We start from the raw sequence: 21,428 nt of genomic DNA, 5'->3' as shown, positions 1-21,428 counted from the left end.
GGTGCTAAGCCGTTCAGTGATTTATACTGTAATAGTTCATGACTTGACAATTACTGTATACTGACCATCATTTGCATTGACCTTTTAAGAAAATCTGAGAAAACATCACTTGTATAATAATTTGGAACACAGTTTATATTCCTCAACCAACTCCACTGCTTCTCCCATGATGAAAATATGGTTTGACTTGACACTAGTCCTCCTAAAATCAACAATCAACTCCTTTTCCTTTACATCCTGCTCTTAAACACACATTAAAGCGGGTTGGAGCCAACGTCTGCTGAAGGTGAAAGCTGATTGGCTGCAGCCTCTTTGCACTGACACGTGATTTTCAGATAAAAGCTCAAACCGGTTTATGTTTTCAGGAAATGAAACTCGCACAGTCATTGTGACTTAGAGCAGAAATGGAGCAGAATCAGCTCGACAGAGAAACGTTCTCCTGTTTGATCTGTCTGGATCTACTGAAGGATCCGGTGACTACATCCTGTGGACACAGCTACTGTATGGACTGTATTAAAACCCACTGGGATGAAGAGGATCAGAAGAGGATCCACAGCTGCCCTCAGTGCAGGGAGACATTCATACGGAGGCCTGTGCTAAAGAAGAACACCATGCTAGCAGCTTTAGTGGAGCAGCTGAAGAAGACTGGACTCCAAGCTGCTCCTGCTGACCACCGCTATGCTGGACATGAAGATGTGGCCTGTGATTTCTGCACTGGAAGAAAACTGAAAGCCATCAAGTCCTGTATATTCTGTCTGGCCTCTTTCTGTGAGAAACACCTTCAGCCTCATTACGATGTGGCTCCATTTAAGAAACGCAAGCTGGTGGAGCCGTCCAAGAACCATAAAGGTCATGACACAGTCTCAGCTGCAGCAGACAGGACTGAGAGGCAGAGAGAGCTGGAGGAGAGACGAGGAAACATCCAGCAGAGAATCCAGGACAGAGAGAAAGATGTGAAGCTGCTTCAACAGGAGGTGGAGGCCATCAATCGCTCTGCTGATAAAACAGTGGAGGACAGTGAGAAGATCTTCACTGAGCTGATCCGTCTCCTCCAGAAAAGAAGCTCTGATGTGAAGCAGCAGATCAGATCCCAGCAGGAAACTGAAGTGAGTCGAGTCAAAGATGTTCAGGAGAAGCTGGAGCAGGAGATCACTGAGCTGAAGAGGAAAGACGCTGAGCTGGAGCAGCTCTCACACACAGAGGATCACAACCAGTTTCTCCTCAACTACCCCTCACTGCCAGCACTCAGTGAGTCTACACACTCATCCAGGATCAACATCCGTCCTCTGAGACACTTTGAGGACGTGACAGCAGCTGTGTCAGAGCTCAGAGATAAACTACACAACATCCTGAGAGACTCATGGACAAACATCTTACACAGACTTAATGATGTGGATGTTTTACTGCCAGGACCAGAACCAAAGAGCAGAGCTGGATTCTTAAAATACTCATGTGAAATCACTCTGGATCCAAAGACAGCACACACACGGTTGTTACTATCAGAGGGGAACAGGAAGGTGACAGGAATAACTCAGGATCAGTCTTATTCTAGTTACCCAGACAGATTCACTAATTGGTGGCAGGTTCTGAGTAGAGAGAGTCTGACTGGACGATGTTACTGGGAGGTGGAGAGGTGTGGGACAGTTGATGTAGCAGTCGCATACAAGAACATCAGCAGAGCAGGAGATAAGAATGAATGTGGATTTGGAAATAATGAAAAGTCTTGGGCTTTAGAGTGTTCCCAAAACAATTTTCACTTTGGACATAACAACATCTGGACCTCCATCTCTGGTCCAGTTCCCTCCAGAATCGGAGTGTACCTGGACCACAGAGCAGGTATTCTGTCCTTCTACAGCGTCTCTGAAACCATGACTCTCCTCCACAGAGTCCAGACCACATTCACTGAACCGCTACTGGCTGGAGTTTGGGTTGGTTACACTGAAGACTCAGCAGAGTTCTGTAAACTCTTTTAGATTTTCACTCTTTTTTCTGATTGTTGATCAGGGTTCATTGTTCTGATGCCTCTGCTGTTCTGTTCTTTATTTTTCTGGCTTAAATGTAATTCTCTGTGTTCCAGGAAAGAAAATCACTGCTGATATTTTTGGTCATTCTGATATGATAGAAATGTTTCTCCACACAAAAATCTAAATTTAACTGTGTTTATTAATACACTCACAGAAGTATTTAACACTAACTTTTAAGATTTATGTAATTTTTTTACATGACAAATTTCCATTTGCCTTTTTAAATTAATTTAAATGCAAACCCATGAAATAAACTTTACACAATTCATATTCATAATAAAGCCTATTTATTATAATTGCATAATCTTTATAATTAAATACTTAACCTATATTAAATACTTTTATTAAAATAACAATAACAAATGTATTTATTTAAAACACTTAAAGTATATTGTTTGAATTGCATAATAATCAAGTTACCTATGTAAATTAGGTAGCATATATTTCTTTGATAATATTTAAAATTTATGCAATTCCTTCCTATTGAGTCAATTGTGATGGTAAATGGACTGAACTTACATATCAGTTGTTTAATAATTTTTGGCTACTCAAAGCACTTTACACATTCTACACCAGGGGTGGGCAATCCTGGTCCTCGAGGGCCGGTGTCCTGCTACTCTTAGATGTCTCCCTTGAAACACTCTTGGATCCAACAGCTGACTCACCTCCTAAGTGCAGTCAAGTTCTCCAGAGTCCTGCTAATGACCTCATTATTTGACTCAGGTGTGTTGAAGTAGAGATACATCTAAAAGTTGCAGGAGACCGGCCCTCGAGGCGCCCACCCCTGTTCTACACCAATCATTAGTACTGTATACACCAATCATTAGGCAATTTGGGATTAAGTGTCTTGTCCAGAGGACATATGGCAGAAGGAAACTGGAATTGAACCTACAACCTTCCGATCACAAGACAACTACTCTACCCACAGAGCCACAGTCCCATGTCCGTCACATGAACCTGAGTGCTGGGGAAAGTACGTCCTCTTTTTCTTTTCCCTTAAGACGGATGGCAGCCAACTTAAAGGGACTTTACTGCTACCTACAGGTGCAGGATATTGTGTCTGATTCCCCATTTCACTCCTCATAACTTCAATGAAAACCATTCACATAAAATTTAAGTACCAGAAACTTGTTTGTTTTACAACTTTAATTATTTAGACTTTGTTAGTATATCTTAACTAATTGTATTCAATACATTCTAGAATTGATTATATTACGTAGATAATAATTAATTTAAAGGCATATGTATACAATGCGAGTTTTTAAATAAAATCAAATAGATCTAAATGCATAAAACGTAACTTTGCCATGAATCATTTATGTGAGTGTAGTTGTGCCTTAATATTTATATTGATGTATTAGGAAGGTCTGGTTTCTCTTCTGCTGTTTTTCCACATGTCTCTTTTGTTTAAATCAGGTGATACTGAAGTGAACTGAACTTGTTTCTGATTTCTTTATTGTGATCCAAAGAAGAAACCAAAACTAAAATTAACTTAGAACTGGTGCTGCATGTTTTCCTCTCAATTCTTTAGATTTAGATAGTAAACCAGAATGTCTATTGTTCTGTTTCTTTGGCTTTTTCAATAAAACAATTTGATTACAAAGAAAATTTTCTCTTCATTATTATGATAAATTGTGAGTTTTCTCATCTGTAGTGCAGAACCATTTCTTTCAGAGGGTCTTATGTGATGCTGGAGAAAATTAGATATTTAATGAATACCAGGACAACAATCTGACCTGAGCTAAAGTGGATTAAATTTAGCATTAAGATCAAGTTCAAGAAAATGGTCCAGCCTGCACCTGGACGAGCTCATCTCAACCTCCTGGTGGCGTTCAGTTGGTCTTCTGATCAATGATTGATTGTGATCAAAGGTACTGCGTTAGTACTAACCAACTTATAAGTGCATGTTTTCACTTCATCTTCATGAATAATGAAACTTTAATTTAAATATAAAGCACTGGTGGCTCCTTTAAATATCTTATGAGCCAGAACTTTTATTGCTTTATTGTTTATTAACATCAGGTGTTTAAACAAAGATTCTCAATATTAAATGTACGGTGTCATTACTAAACTTCATATGTGGATATTTGATTGGTCTAAATATTAATTTCAACTTCATAAATGTTCAATCTTCTGCTGTTTTAGATGATATTGTGAGATATTGTGACTTATATATTCACTAAGGATCTGTTCCCTCCATCCAAGATGAGGGCTCTCCTCTTTATCTTAGTGATGATAAGCAAACTGACTGTAAGGAACATTATTTTGTTGAATGGACAAAGGATTGACAGAAAACAAAACAACTCCACTAGTGTATCAGACCTCAACAGAAGAAACACACACAAAAGATGCTAAACACTTCCCACACAAATAGGAAATTTAGTCCGTTACCATATTATGTTTTCAGGCTTGAGGCTCATTTTGTGATTATTACAGGTTGCGTCCTCTGGAATCCCCACACAAGTCGCGACATCAGGCCAAGACAATCCAGCATGTTGAATCTGCCCTTCTTTGGGTCGGAGTGGTCCCGACATCCTTCTGAGCGAACCAGACTATACCACACAGACAATAGGAGCATCCTTAAGAGAGGGAAAATTGGGACAAAAATAACTTTGCATAAAATTATATTTGACCATCACATTTAATACTATATTATATTTTACATTATATTTGGATATCAAATATCCACCATCATACAAATTACAAGTTATATACACAGTGTATATATACTGTATATATATATATATATATATATATATATATATATATATATATATAAAGAAAAATATGTAAAGTAAGAAGACACAAAAAGGGGGCAGGTGAAACAAGTTGACTTCTATTCTGTCTACCTTTCTGTCTTGCCTACCCTTTTGCGAATGTTAATATATTATAATAATAATTTAAAAACTGAACTAAAAATCTCGTGTGTATTAGGCGTTAGCTACAAGTGTTTTAAACGGTACAATAAAGGACGCTGTAAAATTTCCAAAGGTTGTTGAATTGTTAAATAAGATTTACTGATCGTCGGAAACAACACGGCTATGTATAGAATAAAATGTATTTGGACCAAAAAACAAGCTTACAGATTGAGTTTAGTTCGACGTCCAACCAGACAATACGAGCTCGCGAGCCCGTTACTCCCGTTACTATGGAGATGTAGCAGAAGCATGCAATTTGTCACGTACGCCACAAGGAGCAGTCAGGCTCTCGCATCTCAAGTTCCATTATGTTGCTTGATAATTTCTATTGAAAATATTAAACTATTATATTTGATTGCATATTAGAGTTTAAACATAGCACAAAATAACAAACAAACATAACAAGATTTTTGCATTCAATGAATATCTATATAAAAAAATAAGGGTTAAAATATAATTTGGATACACACACACAAAAAAAAATTATGGTTAAATTAATGAGTCAAATTATTGTTGTCAAAAATATTAATTATAATTTCTTAAACTTATTTTTATAGGACTTCATTTAAGAACTGAGGTCATGTCCTAGAATGAATTGTAGTCTCATCATGAAATGATCAGAAACATTGCTATAATTTGTTGTGTTGCTAATTTTATTTCTCTGGAAATAAGAAAATTAGTCCTACAGTCTTTAGTTCTTTGTTAACTTGAATACTGTTCCATTGTGCTTCTGGTCAAGTGCTTAATTGTTACTTTTATACTACTTCTGCCTAGAACCAACATTCTAAAAAATACTGGAACATGCTGCTTTCTGCAATTACATTAGTTAATGATTATGTAAAGTTTAAAAACAATCTTTAAAAAATTATAATAGATAATGAAATAATATTAAATTGATGGGATGGTTGAATTTATATGTGTGTTCAAAATTGTTACTGTTTGTTTTTAATTTATCTTTGAAATTATTGACGCAGTTGATTTCTACTTTTGTGTTTTGAAAAAAAAAACTAAAACTCTTTGTGAACGCCCTCTTGGTCCAATTTGTTGTAAATCACTTATTCTTCTATTGTGGAGCCACTTATTCCAGACTTCTGGCAAGGGAATGTCTGAAATGTGTGACATAGTAAAACTTTGTCACCAGGAATTTTTTTATAGATTCCTGGGAAGATTTTCTTCAAATCAAAAGTTCCACTGTGCACCAGGTTTACCATACTTTATACTGTCTGTATTGTGTTAAAGTAATGCCATCATTGCAACTTGAGTCAGATCTGGACTCTGTTCAGAAGAAGACTGTGTGACCGACTGCAGCCTGCACGCAGAGCCAATATTAACTGTTTACATAATAATTATAAGCTGTGGTACACAGTGATACCATCAAGTTTTAGGTGAAGACTTGCTTACATGAGCAGGCCATAGATTATGCCAAGACAAATAGATTAGCATGGGAGCAGCCTAATATTAGGATTCAAAGAATGATTAGAAGATCTGGGTTATGTAACGACGTTAATGAATCACTGATGAGACGTTCAGCACAGGTTCAGAGAGACCATATGCATCTCTGTTCATTACTACACCTCTGATAAAACCCTTTCCCCATTACCCATTATGTGGCAAAGGCATCTAATGTATTATGGCTGAATTTGTTACAGTAAATAGCCACACCCCCAACTCAATGTTTACACGTGCACAATGATAATGGCTTCAAACAGATGCAATTATACAAACGTGCCTCTTTGAGAAGCAAAAGTGGAACCTCCTACACAACCAATAATAAAGCTGCAATGGTAAGTCAACAACAAAGCACTTGTCTTTTCCATACAGTGATAAAAACAGCTGACCAAACGTGCTGGAGCTTCGCAGGGGTTGCTAGGTAACGGGTTGGGCTTTGCTTGGGTTGCTAGGTGACAGCAAACCGCCAGTGGAATGTGATGTCACATTCTGGAAGTTTTCAAAACAGCTCATTTTCCAGACACCAAAAATCACTAACTTATTGCCAAAAAATGGCAGGGTGTTTGTTTGTTTTTTGTTTTGTTTGTTTGTTAAGTGCTTGATGTTTCTGTTTGACCACACAGCTATAAAATAACTCTCATACCTCCTGTTATCACATCTATTGTTTACACATTACATCACCCTCCTCACACTCTGTAACCTCACCGGCCTCATATGAAAGAGGATAACACACACACACACACACACATATACAGGGGATTGTCGCCATGGATCATGAAGGAAACTCAAGGAGGAGTGAGGGGAGGGCTTGAAGGGGAGGTTAAATCTGATCTGGCCAGTGCTGACGATGGCAGTGTGGCTGCATCCTCACATCAGCCTCACATCAGTGTGAGTGTTATATAACAGTGTGATAAAGCTGCCTTTGGGATCTGACTGTGGCTGCTGAGCCTCTTACCTGTGCGTCAGGTGGAAAGATCTGGTGGTAGTTCTTTATCCTCATCATCATCATCACCATCTATGATAATGCTCAGTAGAATAATCTGTGAATAAACCTTTTGTTTCTGTGGCATAAGTATATAGCATAAATTTTAATGGGGTACTATTATGCAAAATTTACATTTGCATGTTTTTGTACTTCCATTTAGGTCTCAACTGCTTCTGAAAACATACCAAGAGATAAAAAAAAAAAAAAACACCCAGGGATTTTTTGGCAATAAACTCATGTTTTTGGTGTCTGGAAAATTAGCTGTTTCAAAAACCTCCGGAATATAATGTCACGTTCCACAGGCACTGCAATATTACCTGGCAACTCCAGCCAAACCTGGGGGGCGTGGCCAGCAGCAGTTAATTTTGATTTAAAGGGACAAGATGCCCTAAAACAGAATGAAATCTCTTCATCTAAGAATGATTTTCTTTAAAAAATTTATTGAACAACTTATTCAAGGAAGCATAATATTTCATCTTTAAAGGAACATAAACATAATATGGAGATGGGCTCACCAATGTAGCAATAGATATACAGGATGTTTCTGGAGCAACCAGAGGGTCACCAGAAACAAAATGTGCATTCTTGATGCCATAAGAGAAAAATAAATGTACTTTACAAAGTTTTGAGGTTTTGGTAATTTGGGTTTGCATGAGGACAGATGGTTGTGTTTCAGATTATTTCCCTTATAACATGGGAGAAATGTTTTGTTATAAGTGAAATAATCTGCCACTGGAACTAGTATTTTTTCAACTTATTGACTGTAAATTTGTTTTGTCTTATTTCTAGTGTACTAAGATATTTGCACTAGGAACCAGACAAAAATAGTTGGCAAGAGTTTCATTCATGTGAACACAATGTTAGCATAGCCTGGCTCTCTGTACATCCACGTCTTTTTGTCTGTCCTGACCTAGATCTCTGACAGTAAACAGCTGCTTCCTAAAGCGACGTCGTGCTGCCATCAGCAGAATGGCCCGAAGAGATAAATGTCAGATTGGAGCTCAGCTGAGCCTCTTGATGCAGCTCAGGGCCTTACAGTTTGTTTAGGAGATCCACAAGCACTTAGCAGCCAACTGCTGCTGCTGCTAATAGTTTGTTCAGGGTGTTTATTGTTGTTTCGGCTTTAATTAGTCCAGCTTGAATTCAAACAATACACTTTTATTAAAGTGAGGGACTTATGTCTGCTTCAGTAAAGATAAATTACTAGGGAAAATATATTTTTCGAATGTTAAATCTGGTGGATCATCTGGATTACTAATTTTGGATTTGCTGAAAACCTGGACAAAAAATTAATAAACTTTGGGCGTGCCGTGGTGGCGTAGCGGTTAGCGCGACCCATATTTGGAGGCCTTCAGTCCTCGACGCGGCCGTCGCGGGTTCGACTCCCGGACCCGACGATATTTGCCACATGTCTTCCCCCATTTCCTGTCAGCCTACAGTCATATAAGGGACACTAGAGCCCACAAAAGACCCCCTGGAGGGGAGAAAAAAAAAAAAAAAAAGAAATTAATAAACTTCAAAAATTTACAAAAGCCCTGAATTTAGAAGAAGAATAAAAGAAGAAAAAAAATGCAGAAAAATTACATGATTGCCCTTCACAACTTTAACAATAAAAAAATTAGTTAAGAAAAAAACATTTACAACTGTGTTGGTTGTTTGATATAGAAATGACGTATAATTTTTTTTTGGTCAAAAATATTTAATAAAAGAACACAACTAACCTAATTTTGCACATTAGTATTTTTCTATTCACCCTTCCAGGAAAAACATCTGTAAATATTTGAATCTAGACTGTTCTTTTTACTCACACATGACGGCATAGATGGAAAAAAATGAATAAATTTACATCAAAAAGTTCAGAAATTTAGATTGATCTCAAAGATTTTCTAGAAAAAACAAGAAAATTCTGGGCTTAAAAAGTCAAACATTTTCTAGAAAAAAACTCAGAAATTTTGAGAATAATCTCAGAAATGTTTTATTAAAAGGTTGGAAATGTCCAAAACTTGAAAGTTTTTGACTTTTCAATCTTAGAAATTTCCAGGTATTTTTCAAGAAAATTTCTGAGATTAATCTCCAAATTGTTTTGAGCAGAAACGTATTTCTCAGCTTTTTCTATCTGCAATGGCTCTAATATATAGTTGTAATATCTCAAACAGTTAATTTTCCAGACTTGTTAATACAACCCACAACACACCTCTGCTGAGAATCAACTTAAAGAGATTTGGATAATCCTTTTCAATGTCAGCTATTGTCAAAGAGTAGGATTACAAGTTCTGGATATTTGTTACATATCACATATGCACATACTAAATCTTTAATGTAGTATAATATTCGTTAGATAAACATATTGAAAACACATTAACCCAAAAAAGGAAGATACAAAAACATTAACATATTTTTTTAGCAATGCTTTATTAAGTTGAAGAAATGCAATCTAAGCAAACAGAATATCTTAAATAACAAAAATGAGACCAGGACAATAAATACCTCCAGCAGTTATGGGTAAGAATAAGAGTATGCCATAGATAAGTTACCAGTCCATAATACATTCACACAAATTAATTAATAAAGAAGATCCCTGGTGAAAAACACAGTGAATCCTAAATATGTTTCTAAACATTAATTGTTGATAAAAATAAATGGTTTCTCCATGATGTCACAATTCCGGGCACTCATCTTGCAGCTGTCAATTTCATTGATTGCAGGTAAGAGAACTGTACAATGGGGTATTAGGACCATTGTAGATACAAAAAATGAGTACGTTTCCACCAAAAATCTGAGAAATTTCGAAATTAATTTCAGAAATTTTCTAGAAAAAAATGGAACATTTTGAGCTCCAAAAGTCAAAAATTTGCAAGTAAAAAACTCAAAATTTTAGACATTTTTAATGTTTGAAACTCAGAAGTTTCCAAGTTTTTTTATATAGAAAATGTTTCAGATTAATATCAAAATGTCTGAGTTTTTTGGCAAAATTTTACTCTTTCTTTTATTTCTATCTACAATGGCCCTAATGTGCTGTCGTATTTACCTCCGAGTATGCCTTTTCGTTTCCGCATGACGTCACAGCCCTACATCCGGGGACTCTGTCGCCATCTTGGTTGTACTGCAGTAACGTTCCATTTCCTTGGTCACAGGTAAGAGAACCGCGATTGTTGGATATTGTTGGATTCATAGGTGCATAAACAAAATCGATTAAACACTAAACATAAGTTGTCATTATATTCCGTGAAGGTGAGCTAACTTTGAAACGTAACATCACGTTTCGTGCGACGGCAAGCTTGGCTGGATAATATCCAGAGGAAACACAAGCTGCTAGCGGTTAGCGGTAAGGACATTTTCAAATGTTTCTAAAAATAAACTGTTAGTCAATAGCGTTTTGAACAAATGGTTGTAAAAAAAATGCTTTTATAGATTTGACAAATTCATTTACACGGAGTATGAAACGTAACTATTTCTCTCAGCAAACACAAATGTTGACTCTTTTCACAAGATATCCTATTGCTAGACGTTGAATTACTACAGTGTAGTACAGCCATTATAGATAGAAACTAGGAGTAAATTTCCACAAAAAACTCAGAAATTTTGAGCTTAATCTCAGAAAAAAATATAAAACAAATACTTGGAAATTTTTGAGTTTGAAAAGTAAAAAAAAATTCAACTTTTGAAGCTTGGAAATTTTTTTTCTAGAAAAGTTTTGGGATTAATCTCAAGCTTTGGGTTCTCCAGCAAATGTTCAACTTTTGAAACTCAGAAATGTCAAAATTTTTATTCTAGACGATTTCTGAGATTAATCTTACATTTCTGAGTTTTTTTCTGGTGGAAATATTTTTTTTGCGTATGTGTCTATGTGGCCCTAATACACCGTCATTCTTAACTGGTTCTCCCGAAGAGCAGGAAAAGCTTTTAAAAAATGTTATGTAATGCTATTTACTGGTAGTTTATCAAGATTATGCTTTTCTGGGTTGACTTACTTCCGGTTCTGCCTTGTGGGAACTTTCTGTCGTTGTGATTTGATATACTAATATCAAATCTAGCCAGCCTTTATTAAAGAAAAGCTAGATGCAAATCTCTTTTTTCAGATCAAACTGAATTTCCATTGTAATCATTTATGTTTTTCTGGAGAGAAATTGATTGTTCTTTTGTGTAGATTAATTTTACACGTTAATTCATTTCATAAATGCATTTTTCCATCCAACATGCAGTCTATAATTTAGACTGGCCCCATATCTGATGCCTTACAGCAATAGAAATATCTGGATTAAAAGTGAAGTTTTGTATTCACTTTCCAATAATTGACCAAAAGCAAACTCAGAACCTCTCATCTTCTCCTCACCTGTCTTGATTTCCTTTCAAGTAAATATGAACTAATTAATAGATGTGTCTGACAGATGGCTATCAGTCAAAAAACTAATTTGGCTCGACCGCCGCCGCTGTTGCTGCTACTGCTACTGGGGATTAGGTCAGATGACTTTAGATGAGATTAAACCCCCTGTAGAAACACAGAGGAAGCAAGAAGATTACAGCAAATGAGGTAACTGAAATGACTATTGTTTTATTTTTGTAAACTTAAACATAATCTAAGCATCTGCATGAATAGACATAGTGTTATACTTTCTGAATGGCCTGTTATTTAAAGCCGTAATCCAGTGGGCCCCAATACGTTCCGCCTCCAACCAACAGAATAACCGTGACAGAGATTTGCAGATATTCTCGGTTGAGTTAAATAAGCAACAGTTCAAAGACAACACAAACAGTCCCACCAGTGGTTTTACTGACTGTTAACTGCTGTGAAATATCCTAATAACTATGAGTGTTTGAATTTGTTTTCTGGAGAATATCTCAAGACACCTCTTAGTGTTTCCATTAACCATAAAACACCAAATGTATGGAAGGTAAGGGATGACAAAATGGAATAAATGAATATACCATGAAGTACATGCGTGTAAATCTTCCACTAGTTAATTAAATCTATTATAAAACGATTAAAAACATCATTGATTAAATTTACCTCTAAATCATTAAAAAGACTTTAGCTTTGTATTTGTGCCCCCACGCCCTCTCCTGCAGTAGTCTGTCATGATAAACAATATTGCTGGATGATAAATTGTTGTTGCGACAAACACTAATATTGATGTTTTCAACAAATATAATGGTAATGGCATAATAAAGCAATTACACATTCTCAAATATCAATAAACTCTGAATTCTAATGAACTTTTAACACTGGAACTGGAAGACATTTTAAATATCCAAAATAAATAAACGAATCAACAACAGCAGCAAATAAGAAGAATAAATTATGAAGTCTCTGTAAACAAATTATTTATTTATTTATTTATTTTTAATGATAATTGAGACCAAAGCACCAGACTAAAGACTTTTGTCATCCAGTTATTGGTAAAAAGAGAATTTGTTTTAGGTAATCATGCGATTGATTTATTGAGATAAACCTATGCAAGGGAAGCTATTCCTGTTGGTAAGCAAAGTATGCTGGTTTGCGGTTGGTAGGACTGTACAGTAACATTTTCCATCATGTTTACTGTATCTTTTCATTAACAATGGCGGTCGTTTAGCTGTAGCTGGGCTGTAATACCCCCCGCCGTTTACCCTCCTCCCACCATGGGGCTCATCTTCTGACTGCTGACACAGCCATTACTCACCAGTTTAAAGCAGCTCTTTGGCCGTGCAGCTTAGCTAGCTCGTTAAGATTTTGGTGAGGGTGTGTGGTGTGTTAGACGGGCAGGAGTTCAAAGGGTCAGTCCAGTGGGCAGCTGGGATTACCAGCAAACCCACCATCTGCCACCCAAAAGCTGTGATAATCAGAGTGAGGGAATCAATCGCCTGAGTAAATATCACAGACGTGTAGCAAACAGGCCTGTTTCTTACAAAGGACACTGAAGAAAGAAAACTTTTATCTTTAAGGCTTTTTTATGACTGGTACAGTAAAAATATATAGATATTAGAGATTGGGAACAAACAACATCTTAAACGCACCAAAAATCAAGTTCAAAGGATGGGTGGGTTATAAATGATTTACCAGTTTTACAACATCTCATAACTGCTAATCTACTTGGACTTTCACCTACATTGACAGGAAGGCACGGAAATTATAGTGCCACAAACACAAATACTTCTCTTGAAAACATTTGTAACAGGCTTGTTTAGGACACCAATCATATGAAGAAGTGTAATTTGTATCACTAAGCTGCACACACTAACATAATATTTTTTTTTTTTTCAGTTTTATTGATAATTGTTGAAACATTCAATGAAAAAAACAGTGGAGAAAAAAATAATACTAAAAATCCCAACGATATAGACAGTTTGTGGGGATGTAATCCATTTTTATTTGGGTCAGCTTGTTTCTCCTGTTGTCCCAGTAAACATTGATGTGTCGTAATCTTCCTGAAACGTTACTTTTAAGTTAGTTTTGTCTTATTTGAAGTGCACTAAGATATTTGCACTAAAAACTAGACCAAAAATACTTGGCAAGATTTTGTATTTTTGGAGCAAACATCAAAATACATCAATAAATATATTAAAGCACTGAGCCAAGACAAGTTCAGATTTTTATTTGTAGAAACATTTCTATATCACATAATAATGAAAGAAAACATCAGCAGTGGTTATCTTTATGGCTTCTGGAACACAAAGAAAAGAAAAGTTACTTGTAAGTTAGTTTAGTCTTTTTTTGAAGTGTAATAAGATATTAGCACTTTAAAGTAGACAAAATATTTGGTAAGATTCTAGGTTTTTGTAGTGAACATCCAAATACATCCATACAAATATTAAGGCAAAACTATTAAAACCTAAGCAAATATAGATTTTCATGTGGAGAAATTTTTCAGTCATAGCAGAATTAAACAAAACATCAGCAGGTTTATAGATTCTGGAACACAGGAAACTACATTTAAACCGGAAAAATAAAGAACATCAGAGCCGAGACATCAGAACACTGAACCCTGATCAGCAATCAGAGTGAAGAGAGGAAATCTATGGAAATCTATCTGAGTTTACAGAACTCCACAGAGTCTCCAGTGGTAAGACCAACAGAAACTCCAGCCAGTAGCGGTTCAGTGAATGTGGTCTGGACTCTGTGGAGGAGAGTCATGGTTTCAGTGACGCTGTAGAAGGACAGAATACCTGCTCTGTGGTCCAGGTACACTCCGACTCTGGAGGAAACTGGACCTGAGATGGAGGTCCAGATGTTGTTGTGACCAAATTTAAAACTGTTTTTGGAACAGTCTAAAGCCCAAGATTTGTTATTAAATCCAAATCCACATTCATTCCTCCATCCTGCTCTGCTGATAGTCTTGTGTGCGACTGCTATACGAACCTGAAACCTGCTCCTCTTAATCTCCCAGTAACAACGTCCAGTCAGACTCTCTCTACTCAGAACCTGATAACATCCAGTGAATCTGTCTGGGTGACTAGAATAGGACTGACGTTGACTCATCAGTGTCACCTTCCTGTTCCCCTCTGATAGTCCCAGCTCTGTGTGTACTGTGTTTGGATCCAAAGTGATTTCACATGAATATTTTAGGAATCCAGCTCTGCTCTTTGGTTCTGGTTCTGACAGTAGAACATCCACCTCAGTGACCACCAGTGAGATGTTTGTCCATGAGTCTCTCAGGACGTTGTGTAGTTTATCTCTGAGCTCTGACACAGCTGCTGTCACGTCCTCAAAGTGTCTCAGAGGACGGATGTTGATCCTGGATGAGTGTGTAGACTCACTGAGTGCTGGCAGTGAGGGGTAGTTGAGGAGAAACTGGTTGTGATCCTCTGTGTGTGAGAGCTGCTCCAGCTCAGCGTCTTTCCTCTTCAGCTCAGTGATCTCCTGCTCCAGCTTCTCCTGAACATCTTTGACTCGACTCACTTCAGTTTCCTGCTGGGATCTGATCTGCTGCTTCACATCAGAGCTTCTTTCCAGGAGGAGACGGATCAGCTCAGTGAAGATCTTCTCACTGTCCTCCACTGTTTTATCAGCAGAGCGATTGATGGCCTCCACCTCCTGTTGAAGCAGCTTCACATATTTCTCTCTGTCCTGGATTCTCTGCTGGATGTTTCCTCGTCTCTCCTCCAGCTCTCTCTGCCTCTCAGTCCTTTCTGCTGCAGCCGAGACTGTGTCATGACCTTTATGTTCATCCATGGTGCAGAGATAACAGACACACTTCTGATCGGTGCGGCAGAAAATCTCCAATAACTTATCATGCTTAGAGCAGATGTTCTCCTGGAGGTTCTTGGACGGCTCCACCAGCTTGTGTTTCTTAAAAGCAGCTGAATCATAATGAGGCTGAAGGTGTTTCTCACAGAAAGAGGCCAGACAGAATAAGCAGGACTTGATGGCTTTCAGTTTTCTTCCAGTGCAGAAATCACAGGCCACATCTTCATGTCCAGCATAGCGGTGGTCAGCAGGAGCAGCTTGGAGTCCAGTCTTCTTCAGCTGCTCCACTAAAGCTGCTAGCATGGTGTTCTTCTTCAGCACAGGCCTCGGTATGAATGTCTCCCTGCACTGAGGGCAGCTGTGGATCCTCTTCTGATCCTCTTCATCCCAGTGGGTTTTAATACAGTTCATACAGTAGCTGTGTCCACAGGAAGTAGTCACCGGATCCTTCAGTAGATCCAGACAGATCAAACAGGAGAACGTTTCTCGGTCGAGCTGATTCTGCTCCATTTCTGGTTTCAGACACAGTGACTGTGTGAGTTTCACTTCCTGACAACAGAAACAGGTTCAAAGTTTGATCTTTGACTCTTGTCTCAGTGCAGGGAGGCTGCAGCCAATCAGCTTTCACCTTCAGCAGATATTGGATCCGTCCAGCTTCAATGTGTGTTTAAGAGCAGGAACATCAGACTTAGGGAAAGTCTGGAAGATGATTAACCGAATGAAAATACATCCAACAGTCCAGGTGTATTGGGTTTAGAACAAGATAAGAATACAAGTGATAAGAACGATTTATTACTTCTTTTTATATAACTTTGTATGGCTGTGATTGCACAACACAGCAGTCATAGCCCTACAAACACAAATACTGCCCTTGAAAAAATTTGTAACACACTTCTTTAGGACACCAATCACATAAGTAAGTGTGATTTGTATCACTAAGCTTCACACACTAACTGAATTTAATTATATTTTTAACTTTATTGATAATTATTGATACTTTCAGTGAAACAAACGAGAAAATATTAAAACTATTAACCCCAACAACATGGACAGTTTGTAGTTATGAGGGACTAAATGTATTTCATTTTATCTCAGGTCAGATTGTTACTACTATCATATATATTAGACACGTATCAGATTTTCTCCAGCATCATATAAGACCTTCTGAAGGAAATATTTCTGCAGTTTTGATGATGAAACTAACAATTTATTGTAACAATGAAGAGAACATTTTCCAAATTTTTCTGTAATCAAGTTGTTTTATTGAAGAAAGTCAAAGAAGCAGAACAGCAGACATTTAGTTTTGTGATCTAAATCCAAAGAATTGAGAAGAGAAACACATCAGTTCTGAGTTGATGTTGGTTCAACTTTTCTTCTCTGGATCACAATAAAGAAAACAGAATCAAGTTCAGTTCACTTCAATCTCAAATGATTTAAACAAGAACATTTGTTTTGCAGAACACTGGAAGAAAAACCAGAAAACTGCAAACACACAAAATCTTACCAAGTTTCCAGTCAATAATTCCTTAATATTGATGAAAAAGCACCATTTATTTAACTTGTAATAAGACAAATGTCCCACAAGTGAAATAATCTACAAGAGGAACTAGTGCTTTTACCATCAATATTAAGGAATTATTGACTAAAAACAAGCTAATATACAGTAGCTTGCTTCAAGACTACATCTAAGTTAGTTTTTTTTTTTATTGTGCTAAGATATTTGCACTAGAAACTAGACCAACAATACTTGGTAAGATTTTGTGTTTTTGCAGTGAACATCCAAATACACCAATGCAAATATTTAAAGCACAGCTATTAGAGCACAGACAAGTTAAGATTTTCTTATGGAGAAGTGTTGCTATGTAATAAAATAATGAAAGAAAATATTAGCAATTATTTCTTTTATGGCTCCTGGAACACAGGGAAATACATTTAAACCACAAAAACAGAAACATCAGGACTATGAACCCTGATCAACCATTAGAGAGAAAATCTACTTGGGTTTACAAAACTCAGCAGAACCTCCAATGGAATAAACATAAACTCCAGCCAGTAGCGGTTCAGTGAATGTGGTCTGGACTCTGTGGAGGAGAGTCAGGGTTTCAGTGATGCTGTAGAAGGACAGAATACCTGCTCTGTGGTCCAGGTACACTCCGATTCTGGAGGGAACTGGACCTGAGATGGGGGTCCAGATGTTGTTGTGACCAAAACTAAAACTGTTTTGGGAACACTCTAAAGCCCAAGACTTTGCATCATTTCCAAATCCACATTCATTTTTACCTCCTTTTCTGCTGATATTCTTGTACGTGACTGCAACATAAACTTGTGTTGCGCTCCTCTTAATCTCCCAGTAACAACGTCCAGTCAGACTCTCTCTACTCAGAACCTGCCAACATCCAGTGAATCTGTCTGCATGTCTAGAATAGGACTGACGTCGACTCACCAGTTTCACTTTCCTGTTCCCCTCTGATAGTACCAGTCGTGTGTTTGCTGTGTTTGGATCCAGAGTGATTTCACGTGAATATTTTAAGAATCCAGCTCTGCTCTTTGGTTCTGACAGTAAAACATCCACATCATTAAGTCTGTGTAAGATGTTTGTCCCTGAGTCTCTCAGGACGTCGTGTAGTTTATCTCTGAGCTCTGACACAGCTGCTGTCACGTCCTCAAAGTGTCTCAGAGGACGGATGTTGATGCTGGATGAGTGTGTTGCTGTAATGTCCTCAAAGTACGGAGGAAGGTCCTCTAAGCTGGAGAATTTGGCAGACTTACTGAGTGCTGGCAGTGAGGGATAGTTGAGGAGAAACTGGTTGTGATCCTCTGTGTGTGAGAGCTGCTCCAGCTCAGCGTCTTTCCTCTTCAGCTCAGTGATCTCCTGCTCCAGCTTCTTCTGAAGCTCTTTGACTCGACTCACTTCAGTTTCCTGCTGGGATCTGATCTGCTGCTTCACATCAGAGCTTCTTTTCTGGAGGAGACGGATCAGCTCAGTGAAGATCTTCTCACTGTCCTCCACTGTTTTATCAGCAGAGCGATTGATGGCCTCCACCTCCTGTTGAAGCAGCTTCACATCTTTCTCTCTGTCCTTAATTCTGCGTTGTATTTTTCCTTGTTGCTTCTCCAGCTCTCTCTGCCTCTCAGTCCTTTCTACTGCAGCTGAGACTGTGTCATGACCTTTATGTTCTTCCATTAAACAGATGAGACAGATACACTTCTGATCAGTGCGACAAAACATCTTCATCACCTCATCATGCTTAGAGCAGATGTTCTCCTGGAGGTTCTTGGACGGCTCCACCAGCTTGTGTTTCTTAAAAGCAGCTGAATCATAATGAGGCTGAAGGTGTTTCTCACAGAAAGAGGCCAGACAGACTAAACAGGACTTGATGGCTTTCAGTTTTCTTCCAGTGCAGGAATCACAGGCCACATCTTCATGTCCAGCATAGCGGTGGTCAGCAGGAGCAGCTTGGAGTCCAGTCTTCTTCAGCTGCTCCACTAAAGCTGCTAGCATGGTGTTCTTCTTTAGCACAGGCCTCGGTATGAATGTCTCTCTGCACTGAGGGCAGCTGTGGATCCTCTTCTGATCCTCTTCATCCCAGTGGGTTTTAATACAGTTCATACAGTAGCTGTGTCCACAGGAAGTAGTCACCGGATCCTTCAGTAGATCCTTACAGATCAAACAGGAGAACGTTTCTCGGTCGAGCTGATTCTGCTCCATTTCTGCTGTCAGTCACAGTGACTGTGTGAGTTTCACTTCCTGACAACAGAAACAGGTTTGAAGTTTGATCTCTTTCCTGTAAATCACGTGTCAGTGCAGAGAGGCTGCAACCAATTGGCTTTCACCTTTAGCAGTTGGATAGAAGAAGGTAAGAATATGAGTAATGATAATGATTTATTACTTCTTTTTATTTAAATTTTGGTATGTAGGTGATTGCACAACAAAGCAATTGTGGCCCTACAACACAAATGCTGCTTTTGAAAAAAATTGCAAATGTGAGTGATGATTTTAGGCTGGTTGACCTCTGATGACCTCTGGAAACTTTTATTATCTTTAAAATGGTAGCAGCACAAAATATTATTTTTCCTGCAGAAATCAGTAAAACCTTTGACACCAATTTTGTTACATTTGAAGAAGGTGGAGAGGCAACTTCACTCAAACGGTGAACCTAGGTTGCATATTTTCACTAAACGTATCCAAGTTTTTCTTCATCATTGTTTGATCCAGTTTGATATTAGACTCAAACTGGACCCAAATCCTGCAACCCAGCTTGAGTTAAATTTAGTGACTAATATTTATGATGTTCTCTGTAATCTGACCAATAATGGTCAGATTTATTTCTGAATGACACAGATGCTGTTCTGAATGAGTAATGCAAACAAAATGCGGAGCTTACGGCTCAGTTCAAACAGATGCTTTTTCCTGCCTTTAATGCATCGCATTGTTGTCTAATCGGCTCAGCTGTAATTAAAGCAATAGCCGCCTCCTCGTTTTTAATATCGTCAAATAGCAAAATCCCCAACTGCCATCATCCTGCAGCAGCATTAAAATCATAAAGAAACTTCACTGATGCTCCATGAGAGAGTTAGCTAACACTGTATTAACTCAATAGTGAAGTCCAATGTTTTTCAAAGTGGGGCCTGCAGGGGGCGCCGTGAGGGTCTCAGAAAGTTGGAGGAAGATGAGAAAAAATAGGCAAAAAAAAATCCTGTAGATTTTTTAATGTTTAATTTTTGTTTGCTTTTATTCAGTCTTTTTGTATTATTTAAAAAAAATTAAATATAAATTAAAGTAATTGATTTAATTGCTATATCTGATGCTCATCTTCTGATTGGATGGCTGCACAGTGGCGCAGTTGGTAGCACTGTTGCCTTGCAACAACCTTCTTGCAGCAAGAAGGTCCTGGGTTCGATTCCCGGCCAGGGTCTTTCTGCATGGAGTTTGCATGTTCTCCCTGTGCATGCGTGGGTTCTCTCCGGGTACTCCGGCTTCCTCCCACAGTCCAAAAACATGACTGTCAGGTCGATTGGTTTCTCTGAATTCTCCCTAGGTGTGAGTGTGTGTGTGCATGGTTGTTTGTCCTGTATGTCTCTGTGTTGCCCTGCGACAGACTGGCGACCTGTCCAGGGTGTACCCCGCCTCTCGCCCGGAACGTAGCTGGAGATGGGCACCAGCAACCCTCCCGACCCCATTAGGGACAAGGGTGAACAGAAAATGGATGGATGGATGGATCTTCTGATTGGCTGCCTGTGAAATTTATCAAACTGGTACTTTTCAAACAAGCAACAAATGTAAAAGTTTCTGACAAGAAAAAAGTCAAAGGACTCCTGCTGCAAAAGAAAAGGTCACACAATGACTAAAATAAAATTTGATGTGATTAATATTATATTTCTTTTACAATACAAAGAGGTGATTGTGATGAAAAATTGAAGTATTTATTAATAACATCAAAATATATAATCTGATCAGTTTCTCACCACAGATCTCATGGCCTAAGAAGATATGAAGCAGCATTTATGCTAAATCAGTTTAATAATTGTTCAAGTAAATAAAAAACATTCTAAAAGTTGATGTTTGTAGGCCTGTCACAATAAGCAATAAATCAATTAAATTTTTTTTTTTTTTTTTATTTGTTTATCAGTAGAACATACATACATTGATATTACATACATTTTGCAAAGCTTACATGACTTCTCCGATTTTTTCTTCTTTTTTTTTAACACACAACGAACACAAATCCCCGTACTGACATAACAAAAACGAGACCAAATAAGTAAAATTACATAAAAAAAATAAAATAAAAAAATAAAGGGGGGGGGGGAGGAGGGGGTTAGACGGCATTGAGAGCCTAAAAGGCAACAGCACTTTACTCAATTGTTCTGTAAATTTTAGTCCCATG

The 21,428-nt window shown here is 37.8% G+C and overlaps 3 protein-coding genes and 1 long non-coding RNA gene across 4 annotated transcripts in view; 2 read left to right on the top strand and 2 right to left on the bottom strand.

The window, feature by feature from the left end:
- Positions 1–280: 280 nt before the first annotated feature.
- Positions 281–2,085, top strand: LOC114142580 (tripartite motif-containing protein 16-like). The gene has a single exon (XM_028013922.1). It carries the CDS (start codon positions 405–407, stop codon positions 1,971–1,973), a length of 1,569 nt encoding a protein of 522 aa, XP_027869723.1. The 5' UTR covers positions 281–404; the 3' UTR covers positions 1,974–2,085.
- An 8,372-nt stretch (positions 2,086–10,457) lies between these two features.
- The window catches only part of LOC114143382 (uncharacterized), a 16,353-nt gene continuing 5,382 nt past the window's right edge, over positions 10,458–21,428 (top strand). The window contains exons 1-2 of the long non-coding RNA XR_003595236.1: positions 10,458–10,510; positions 10,608–10,701. This is a non-coding gene — a long non-coding RNA (uncharacterized LOC114143382). The remainder of the gene's footprint in view (positions 10,511–10,607; positions 10,702–21,428) is intronic.
- Positions 13,933–16,111, bottom strand: LOC114143379 (tripartite motif-containing protein 16-like). The gene has a single exon (XM_028015342.1). The coding sequence runs from the start codon at positions 16,048–16,050 to the stop codon at positions 14,380–14,382; it is 1,671 nt and encodes a 556-aa protein (XP_027871143.1). The 5' UTR covers positions 16,051–16,111; the 3' UTR covers positions 13,933–14,379.
- LOC114143378 (tripartite motif-containing protein 16-like) lies at positions 16,784–19,290 on the bottom strand. Its single transcript, XM_028015341.1, has one exon. The coding sequence runs from the start codon at positions 19,247–19,249 to the stop codon at positions 17,534–17,536; it is 1,716 nt and encodes a 571-aa protein (XP_027871142.1). The 5' UTR covers positions 19,250–19,290; the 3' UTR covers positions 16,784–17,533.

Source organism: Xiphophorus couchianus, chromosome 4, assembly GCF_001444195.1.
Source record: "Xiphophorus couchianus chromosome 4, X_couchianus-1.0, whole genome shotgun sequence".
NCBI classification, from domain to species: Eukaryota; Metazoa; Chordata; class Actinopteri; order Cyprinodontiformes; family Poeciliidae; genus Xiphophorus; species Xiphophorus couchianus.
Note: the sequence above shows the minus strand (reverse complement) of the source record. Positions and strands in the feature narration are given on the sequence as shown.

Coding starts and splice junctions, on each gene's coding strand:
- LOC114142580 (XM_028013922.1), top strand. CDS start 405: ATGGAGCAGAATCAGCTCGACAGAGAAACGTTCTCCTGTTTGATCTGT.
- LOC114143379 (XM_028015342.1), bottom strand. CDS start 16,050: ATGGAGCAGAATCAGCTCGACCGAGAAACGTTCTCCTGTTTGATCTGT.
- LOC114143378 (XM_028015341.1), bottom strand. CDS start 19,249: ATGGAGCAGAATCAGCTCGACCGAGAAACGTTCTCCTGTTTGATCTGT.